This window comes from Orbicella franksi, chromosome 8 (genome assembly GCF_964199315.1).
Source record: "Orbicella franksi chromosome 8, jaOrbFran1.1, whole genome shotgun sequence".
NCBI lineage: Eukaryota > Metazoa > Cnidaria > Anthozoa > Scleractinia > Merulinidae > Orbicella > Orbicella franksi.
The window spans coordinates 1,709,388-1,720,332 of record NC_138152.1 but is presented as its reverse complement, the minus strand read 5'-3'; the positions used below and the strand labels follow the sequence as shown (position 1 = coordinate 1,720,332).

At 41.1% G+C, this 10,945-nt stretch overlaps 1 protein-coding gene across 1 annotated transcript; it reads right to left on the bottom strand.

Moving 5' to 3' along the window:
- Nucleotides 1-5,464: 5,464 nt before the first annotated feature.
- On the bottom strand, nt 5,465-10,858 carry LOC145496248 (uncharacterized). Its single transcript, XM_081475944.1, has 3 exons — nt 10,679-10,858; nt 9,376-9,441; nt 5,465-5,939 (listed from the first exon to the last, which is right to left on the bottom strand). Exons 1-3 carry the CDS (start codon nt 10,856-10,858, stop codon nt 5,616-5,618), a joined length of 570 nt encoding a protein of 189 aa, XP_081332070.1. The 3' UTR covers nt 5,465-5,615.
- Between the last annotated feature and the right edge of the window lie 87 nt (nt 10,859-10,945).

The window sequence follows — 10,945 nt, the reverse complement described above, 5'->3', positions numbered from 1 at the left end:
TTCTGCCATTTACAAGCGCTTTAGTTCGTTTTTTCTTTTGATACACTGTTCGCGCGCGCATTATTCGATTGTTTGTACTTAGTACGATTGTAACGTTTAACGGTAATATAAAATGCTAACGGCAACGTATTCGCGTAAGTTCAAATTGTAATATTGACCTAAATTCGAATTTTTCGCACTGTAACGAACACTTGCAACTGAAGATGATCGATGATCGATCGAATTAACAAATTGACGTCAGTTTTTCATGCGTCTGTCCTGTTATTGATCATGAATTTCGTCATAACATTGTCAAAGTAGCTGTGGATCCACGAGGCCATAGCCGAGTGGATCCGCAGACTAATTTGACAATGTTATGATTTACGATAACAAATTGTCCGCTCTTGCTCGTTGACGCATCGCATAATTTTAAATTCATGTGTCTATCCACTTATTGACTTGCTCGTTGACGCATCGCATAAATTATAAATTCATGTGTCTATCCACTTATTGACAATAAAAATTAGCCAATGAGCGCGCGAGAATTTCTGCAGTTATCGTAAAAACATGTCTTGCAAACTCAAAGTTGTTGCCCATTTTTTACGAATACTGCTGAGCTTGCCTTCTCTTATCCAGACCATTTGGTTATATTACTTGTCCAAAACATTCATTTCATGTAACTAAACCTGGCCTTCTTTTCATTAAGCCCAATTTCCTTTTCACATGTACATGGCATCACATTTACTGAGAACCCAGGAATGGACACTTAGAGCAAATACAAGTTACATCTAACACCTAAGCACTAGGTGTCGGTGAAGAGAAATCTCTAATTCTCGTCGGTTTCTACATTGATATTGCCAGTGGCAATGCCTGCTGAAAACTCATTAGTAGACCTTTTACTTTAAACACATTCAAGGAAGTTGAGCGAGAGCAAAATCGCGTGTTTATCACATTGTCTGCAAAATAGATACATACAGTACATTAATCTTGGATTTGTAAGTTGAACAATAATTTGCTGAAAGTGTGACCTGGTATAGAGGACTTATACAATTATTTTTTGCTACATACATTTATGGCCCTCAATTTAGGGGTTGTTGATGCAAACCAAACCCAACTTCTACGATATTATCAATTTGCCATCGGGCAATGGCTTATTAGCAAGCTGTTTACGACTCCTTCCGATTTATAAGAGAACAAATTAAAGCAGCCGAAACTCGATTAATCAAGCTTTACACAAGTTCTCAAGGACAAAACATTGCTTTGTTTTCGAATTATTCAACCCTTTTCTTCGTAAGTTTTACTTCTCAGCTCTCTAAATAAATATCTGTCAACAACCATTTTGTTGGCCAGCGAAACATCGATTTACTTCATAGATCGAGATATCTGAGAAAGAAAGAGCCGAAGTTTATTTCAACTCCCGCAAGTTAAGATCGAATTCGAAGATGTCACGGAAATAATTCTCCGTTCAACCGTACGTAGAGATTCGACGCACCGCGAAGCTTCGATTCCTAAAATTAGCTGTTCAGCACTGAAAATGGCGGCTTTGGGAATCGTTAGAAGACATCTATTGCTGTCACTTGGCCTGCGAAAGATTGAATATGGATGCCATTCGAGATTTCTTTCAGCATCGGAAGCGAGCGAAGTCATATTTCCATATCACTTTCAGCGCGTGGAGATGTTTGCCGTTCCGCGACGCCAATGACAGAGATTTCTAATTTTAAATGCAACTGTGCCTCCTCAATGCTATAAGCTTCGACGAAGACCCTGTCATTAGATTAAGATTCTCAATAGCTAAAGTCAGATTGAATTTATCTCTATATCATATAACTTCTATACACCGCATACAAGTCCTTGATTACAAAATGTATTTGACAGTAGTCCTCCACTTCTACTCACCTATATACCGGCCGAAATCCCGAGATATTTATCATGTGTCACTAACACTTCCACTACCTGCTCTCCGATACCGAAACAGAATAGCAGAAAGCCAACAAAGAGCTGTGTGATGGCAAGATTCCTTGACAAGTTCGCTACGTTGTCAGCCATGTTTATATATTTTAGTTGTTGACGTCATTCTTTACAATTTTACGACTTTGCACATCACGCTAGATACAAATTGACTCAAAATTGTAGAGCTTGCGAAACTTACAAATAGGTTATTTTTTTCCTCTTTGGGTGTAATTTTTCAAGGACTTTAGAATGAAAATCAGCGATATAAAAAGTGAACGACGTTTTGATCACTCTTTAACACCCTTTTGATTCGCTAAATATTTTCAGACCATTTTTACTATTTATATTTATTCATTCTATCATGTATTTCGAACTACTTTTTGTAGATAATGGTGACATGGAGTCATCGAAACATCGTTCACTTTTTATATCGCTGACTCCCATTCTAAAGTGCTTTACGAAACCTACAAAATTCCTGGCTGGCAAAATCGTTAATTAATTCATGTATAATTTGCAAAATTTTGAGTTGTTAAACAAGCGACGCAGAACCACCATTCAATTCATCGCACTCAAATTCCTTGAGGCAGCTAATCGTGCAATTGTCCTTTCAATATTCACAACTGATACATGTATTATTTTTGTAGCTTGATTATGGGAACTAAATTGACCTGAATTGCTTATGCCATTGAGGCAAATATTGCAAACAAAGATGTTCAACCTGGAAATACGTGCGACATATCATAACACACTGTAATACAGTGTGGCTATGATATGTCGCGCGTATTTCGATTCCAAACGGGTAACGGGAAATGAGCGAATCGGGAATGGGAACGGGCAACGGGCAACGGGCAACGGGAACGGGGAACCGGGAATCTTTAGATAAATCCAATTAACTTCGGGACAAACATTTCACTGCTTTCGGCTCTGCGAGGACTGATCAACACCGAGTGAACTACTATCAGAAACTATACAAACACTTTAGGGAATAATTAAATTTCCTTTGATCATTCGGGAAGGTCGACTACTTCTCGGCATCAGAAATCCTCAGATTTCCTTTTGCATTTTTTTTGTTTTGTTTTGTTCTTGTTTTTGTTTTTCATTCAAACCAGTCACACTTTATTTTAATCATTACATGGTTACTGTTAACTCCACTTAACCTCATAACAAGTAGAATTTAGTAGCTCAATGCAGAGGAGTCTAACTTTTCGGTCACACTTGAAAACCCTCTATATCTTTGTTACGTATTAAAAAGTATTTAGACTGGCACTGAGTTTGTATTTCGTACTTAATAGACACAGGCTATAATTAACAGGAAGTTATGCGGTGGATTTTGCATTTCTTGAATAAACACATGCTGTGATGACCGATCAATTAAACCAAGAACCACTCAAGCTCGTACGAAGTACAATATAACATAATCACTAACCTTTAACCCTTTCGTTTCAAATGGTTTCTTTATTAAGCGTTAAACTAAATTTAAAACTTTGATTCGAGCAAACCTGTTTTCTGGACTCTTAGCGACATTACAAATGGACGAATTGGGCTAAGATTAATTACCGTAAAGTTTCGAAAGTAAAGAGCCTCGCACGCTTGAAGCGACGATAAAATTTAGTGTGTAGGTTTATGCTGTTAGTAATTTCTGAAAGTAGTTGTTTAAGAACCCTTCAAATCAGTAAAGTAACTTAGACAGAAAATAAACGAAGCGATGAGACAAAGCGTTTGTCTGTTCTGACACCAAACTATTAACCAATGATTTTTCCTGCGGTAAATTGGTTTTCACTACAAGCAAGAGACCATGATACAAGTGGAATTGTTTACGCAACTTACACCAGTTAAAGTCTCCACACGTGTGTTGCCGATGTCATATTTTGTGCAAAGTTTAAATTTTACTACAAAGACAATTTCTGTCAGTCGTTGCCATTAAAATCACTTGAAATCAAACTCTTCTACCGTATATTGAAAGCAGAAAGCAAGGAAATTCGTTAACTTTATTCTACATAAATTTCTTTAAATACAGTAACGATCAGAGAGGTAAACTCGAATGAAATTGACTCATTTTCAACTTAAAGTTGCACAGAGAGAGAAACACAGGATTACAGCGCCGAGCTGCAAACAACCAAACAAACTCTGGAAAGAGCGGGCCGAATGGGAAAATTCCGCCCGCTCCCGGAACCAATCAGATCGCAGAATTTGTTGAATTCCGCCCGCTCACGAAAAAAAATTAAGTTACTTATTTTTGTATTTATCTTGACATATTGTTGCGCAACAAGACTGATGTTGCGAGATATTTGTGACGTAAATTCTTCACTAACACAATTAGGCATGAAACAAAAGATTTCCATTAACCGCTTTATCACAGGGCGGAAGTATGTCAACCTGCAAAGTTTAGTAACCTGACGCAACGTCTTCATAAGGAGGAGGTGGATTTTCCATTGCTAAAGAACCAGGAAGCCGGATTATTTGGAATTGGTCTTCCTGTGCCCCGAAGGAGACAATTTGAAATTAAACGATGTCATCGCCTGCTTGTACTTGAACGGAAGCATTGAGCGGAGACAGGTAAACCTGCGCGGTTTGGTAACCTGAGGCAACGTCTTCATACAGAGGAGGTGGATTTTCTATTGCCAAAGAACCAGGAAGCTGGATTATTTGGGGTTGGCCTTCCTGTGCACCTGAAGTTTCAGTTTGGAATTTAACGATGTCACTGCGTGCTTGTATTTTAACGGAGGCATAGGGCGGAAGCATGTCAACCTGCACAGTTTGGTATCCTGAAGCAACGTCTTCATACGGAGGAGGTGGATTATCCATTTCTCTAGAAGCCGGAGACAAGACTATTTGTGGTTGGTTGTCCTGTGCCTCTTGACTGACAGTTTGGTCTGCAACATCACTAGATGCCTGAATCATGGAGTAACTAGCATTAGGAAACTTAAATAACAATAATAATAGTAGTATCTAAAAACAAAATTCTCAGTTTTGATTGGTTCTCTGCGCACCTCTTGGTCACCTAATTGGCGCGAGAACAAGACCTGAAGGCCTGCAAATGCACTTGAACAATTGATTGGATACCTGTAATAAGACAGAGGTCTACGCCATTCGCGAATCAATTACGTAGCTTCAAATAGAGGTAAACTAGCACGAAATTAACAATTTTTGGCAGAGAGCTTTGGAGCCATGTTAGAAGTTAAAACATATCTAACATGGACGGCGATCGAACCTCTATTTACCGGCCACCTGTTAATCGGCCATCTCCTGTTAAGCGGCCAGTTGTCAAAGTCTTGAAACTGTTGTCGGTAAAATGCAATTAGTAAAACCCCTATTAATCGGCAATCGCTATGAAGAGGCGGGTGCTACGTTTTGTTCGTCCCGCTGAAGATTGTCTATTGTCCTTACCCTTATTAAGCGGCCCCCCAAAATTTCCATTAGGGGGCTCACGTCAGGTTAACTTGCTGTAAACAAAGCTGGGCTGTTCGGAACCCTGATTAACCCTAGTTAACCCAAGTATACCAATCCGCAAAGTTAAAAAAAATCAAATCAAAATTCTCGCTTATCCAGGGTTAGCTTTAACGGCCAAGAAGCTCCCCTTTTAGGTTTGGCGTCTGTTTGAGTGCTTTAACCGGTAATCACTTTCTATTTGTAGATTACTTGCCTCTAAGTAAAGAAAGATAGGAAAAACTACTTAGGCAAGAAATTTATGACGCAAATATACGAACAGATAAAAAATTTACATTCTCTTGGGTGCAGGCATAACTTATAATATAGTGTTTTGAAGGAAAATTTATAAATAAGTTTCTTTTCACCTGTCGTGGTGCATTGATAGAGCAAGTTGTCATCCCAATGGTTACCGCAGTGAGAACCTCAATAACTCCGAGAGTCAAAATTATTGTAAGCAAAACCATTTCTGCGTCATAATGTTCGCTTCTTTTCTTTACCGATCCAACAGCCAAGCTGTAGAACATGGTAATAATGCCACCAACTGTCATATTAACGAAAGAGCAGTGACCGACCCATCTAACCTGGAAGTCAAACAAGATCACATGTTAACTTTGGTTGAAAATTATTTTATGACATCTTGAATTAATACTGAATACCTGGGGCAGATACAGGATTTTTCGAGAAGTGGATTCGAGACCTCTATAGGGGAGAGGGGGTCCGGAGAATTTTCAAATTGAGGTTTTTGGGATTTCCGGCATTCTGAGGCCAAGTCGGCGTGTCATAATGTCTCCTCTTTCTTTTAATCTAAGCGGCTCGACCGAATCCCCTGAGCCCCATTCCAGCCCCTAGATCCGCCCCAAGAATCACAGTAGCTTTCAGAGCCTCCCAGTAGCCTTTCTCAAGTGATGGCATAATGTCAGTTGCCAGATGGTCTACCATAATAATTACGATCACCATCATCAGTCCTTTGGACGCCAGGTGGCGCATAGGGCATCAACAAGTTTCCTCCATTCCTGTCGGTCCATAGCAAGCCTTGAAGGTTGCCCCCAGTTAAGGTTCAGAGACTTGAGTTCTGCCTCAGCAGTCCTCCTCCAGGTGGATTTCGGGCGGCCTCTTTTCCTTTTACCCTTTGGTGTCCATCTGAGGGCCACTTTAGAGATGTTAGTAGATTCTCTACGGAGCACATGACCGATCCATGTCCATCGTCTCGGTGTAAGAACAATACCCATGTCCTCCTGCTCTGCTAGCCTGAAGAGTTCATTGTTGGAGATCTTTTTAGGCCAAAAGATATGCATGATTTTTCGAAGACAAGATGTGTGAAAGCTTTGCAGCTTCTTTAGATCATGCACAGTCATTCTCCAACATTCCGATCCATAAAGTAGTACAGAGATTACACAAGCTTGGTAGATCTTAATCTTCTTTCTTCTGCTGTACTTTCTGCTCCTCCACACGGGTCGTAATTTTGCAAAGGCCTCTCTAGCCTCACCAATCCTCTGCCGGATGTCCAGGTCAGCCCCCCATCCCATCACTGCAGACGGTACTACTCAAATAGGTGAATTGTTGGGTCGTTTTGAGGTGTAACTGTCCACTCTTAATGGGCAGTGGAGCTGGAAGTCAGTATAGAATTGCTTAATTACTCAAACGATGTGTTCAGGTATGTCATGCCCTGTCTTTCTATGAACACTATCAAAGGCCTTCCTAAAGTCTACAAAATTGACATACAATCTTCTCTGCCATTCATGGCACTATTCAATGATGTTTCTCAAGGAAAAGAAGTGTTCTGTGCAGCCTCTACCTTTTCTAAAACCGGTTTTTCCTCTCTGGTTTGACCGCCAAAGAGAGATGTTTTACAATGACCTTACTGACAAAAGATTTTGCTTGGTAAGGATAATAGTGTGATACCCGCCAGTTGTTACAATCAGGCAGTGTACCTTTTTAGGAATTGGTATGATGAAACCTTTGCTCCAGTCACTTCCCTCACCATTCCATACTTTAGCAAAGAGTGGGAGTAGTATCCTGCTGCAAGCTCTGAATGACACTTGAAGAGCACAGCATTAAGTCGATCTTGTCCAGGTGCTTTGCCGTTCTTAAGATCTCTGATGGCAGCCATAATCTCTTCTTTAGTAGGTGGTTCGATGCCTATGTCAAGGTCTTCTTCAGCATCCTGGGGAGTAGCTAGCTCCTCGGGGGCCTCCTTATTAAGTATTTCCTGAAAGTGCTTCGCCCATCTTTCCTCCTGCTCCTTCTCAGTTGTCAAAAATGCACCCTGCCTGTTGCAGATCGGTGCCTTTCCTCTCCGCTGACCCCCACAAATTTGCCTGGTGATCCTGTAAACTATGCCCAGTTCCTGCTTCTGGGCATCAGTCTCTCTGTTGCAAGGTTATCAACAAATCTCCTCTCGTCTGCTCTGGCTGATCGTTTCACCTTAGCTTTTATGGTACTGGTACTGCCTTTGTAATTTCTCTTTTAGATGAGTGGATTTTACCCCCATAAGCTTGCCCTTTGCCCTTTTCCTCTCTGCAATAGCCTCCCAGGTATCAGCACTCAGCCATTCTTTGTGGGATTTCTGCTTGAATCCAACTGGATTTTTAATAACGTGGCACGACGTGTTGACGTGGCAGCAGCATGATAAGTCTTGACGATCCTGTTCCATTCTGCTTGAGGTGAGCCTTCAATAGCTGTTCCACTCTCTTCCGCGCGCAAGAGTCTCGAATCTCTAACGTAATTCTGTACAGAATTGCTTTCTTGTTTCCTCTTTCTTGAGCTTGGATCCATCAAACCGCCCCCGGTGACCTGTGGTTCTTCTAGAGCGCAGCAGCTTCAATTGAACCATAGCAGTAACAAGGTGATGGTCACTCCCGACATCAGCGCCCCTTCTCACACGCACATCTCGCAAGGATCGCCTCCATTTCCCATTAATGAGAAGATGGTCAATTTGGGACTTGTCACGCTTATTTGGCCATCCAGGTTTTGGGTGTGGCGTGAGGTTGACAACCTCACCCTGTAAAAAAGACGGAAACACCAACAAGAAATCTTCAACCTTTTGGTCATCAAGGGCCCTCAGAGCCTTCATAGACTAGAATGGCCAACGGCAGTGAAAACCAGCAGGAAGCTGTCGCTGTAAGGCTGGGAGCCCTGAGCACCAAGACAAAGACAAGAATTGGTTTCTGGAATGTAAGGACCATGTTTAGCACTGGAAGGCTTGCACAGATCACCAGAGAGATAAATGAAATTAGGCTTCACTTCCTTGGCATCAGTGAGTGTAGGTGGACTGGATTTGGCTCACAGAAAACACCGGGAGGTGAAACGATTCTGTTTTCAGGCCGGAATGATAACCTACACCGGAAACCTATCAACGAAAGGTTAATCAGAGCATGGTCCTTTGGGAAGCAAATGAGAATGACTGTAATCTAGTGCTATGCTCCAACCAATGATGCTGACCCTGAGCATAAAGATACTTTCTAGGAAACTCTTCAAGCTGAAGTGTAAACCATTCCATCGCAGGACCTACTACTGATTGTCATGGGTGACTTGAATGCTATGGTTGGAGCAGTCAACATGGGCAATGAGAGAGTCATGGGGAGGCATGGCTATGGTGTTCTAAATGATAATGGTGAGAGGCTGGTGGAGTTGTGTGGCATGAATAACTTGGTAATTGGAGGCACTTTATTCCCGCACAAGGACATACACAAGAATAACATTGATAGTCGCTCTTTATCAAAATCCAAAGAAACAAATGGCCCTTGTTACTAAATAGAAATAAAGCTAAACACTGTACAAAGCGTAATATTCTATGGCCTCTAGTCTGTATGGCCTGTCTCTTTTAGCTGTTCCACAAATACAATCAAAGTTGGTTTTGAGTTTACAAAAACGTACAACCCCTTTTTCCAGGACAGAAAAGGAACAAGGCCAACACGTTCAGCGTCCGAATTCTCCAAAAGAATTATTTCGAATCTAGATACAAAACGCAAACAAACACTAAAGCTAGCTAGTTTGGTCCTACACCGTTTAACTTACCAATTTTTCACTTGGTTCGGATTCTCTGGGAGTGCCAGCGATTCCCAGACCACCTGTAATCAACCCCTAAAATATAACATTGTCATGTTATTAACAAGCCAAACAATGTGCCCTCTTTCCACCCCTCCCCACCCCGCCCCCCGTGCATCTCCTTAAGCATTCACTCAATAGTACCCGAAGCACCTTTAATTGTTTACTTCAGAGATATTCACGCGTCAATCGTAAGTATAGAGGCAGCTTATTGTGGACTGTAGGGCATAATTTACTTATTTACAGCATTTTTAAGTATATTTAAAACCTTGCAGACATGTCTTCACGAAATGTGTACGACTCAGAAAGCTGTAGTTTGGTTGCGCTGCTTTCCGTTGAATAAATCAAAGGAGGAAACGTGTAGTTTCACTTCGCTGGCCTAGATTTCTGTGCGCATAATATGTAACATAAACCCGGCGAAAGTGTTTACATAGGAAAAGAGTTTAACACCCACAGGATTGGTACACCAACCTGTCCGCCGTTTCATTGTTTTGGAAATGAAAAATGCTCAATACCTGTTCCCCCAAAGCCAAGGCGATCCAGACTCTTGTTCGTAAACAGAATAAGTGTACAAGTTTTGGTAATAAAAGTACGTCGTCTCAAATACCGACGTAACAGTAAACGTTTGTCTCGAGTTACACGGTCCAGAATCGCAGGGTTCCGGTTAGTATAAAACACGGACTGCGGACTGCAGACTACGGACTGGGTATAAAACACGGACTGAGGTATAAAACGAGGACTAAGCATTAACCACTGGGTATAAAACAGGGACTCAGGTGTAAAACGCGGACTGCAGACTAAATACGGCCTACCGACTGTAGTCTGCGTTTTATACTGACCGGTCGTAACTAATATTACGTAATACCTGTATTTACGCAAACCCTCTCGTACACACGTTGCTTTGCGATCAATTCATTTGTTTTCCTCTCTGCTGGGGAGAGGCCAATTTCACGTCTACCTAACAGCTCAGGGACAAAATGCTGTTCCCAGAATTTTTGCTTTTTTAACAGTACTAATACTCGAACGCACTTTTTAATCTACGATTACCACTATTCATAAATATTTTATGTCTACGCCAAGAAAGAGTTTTGATATTTTGAATACAACTGTGCCTGTTCAATGCGATAATTTTCGACGAAGACCTGCCATTAGATCTAGATTCTCAAAAGCTAAAGTCAGATTGAATTTACCTCTTTATCATATGATTTCTATACATATACAATTCCTTAAGTACAACATGTCAACCTGTAACACTTGACAGTCTTCTACTCACCAATATACCTGCCCAAATCCCGATAAAAGCAACCTTCGTCCAATAATTGACCACTAGCTGCTCTGCGATACCAAAACAGAAGAGCAGGAAGGCGACAATGAACTGTGTGATGGCAAGATTCCTTAGCGTGGTCACCTTCGCTGAATTGTCCGCCATGTTTATATATTTTGCTGATGTCATTGTTTACATTTGTCCTCATTAAACGAGCTCGGTCACGGTATTTTGAGTTATTTTGGCCACATACAAAATTACCTTTAAATGGTAGGA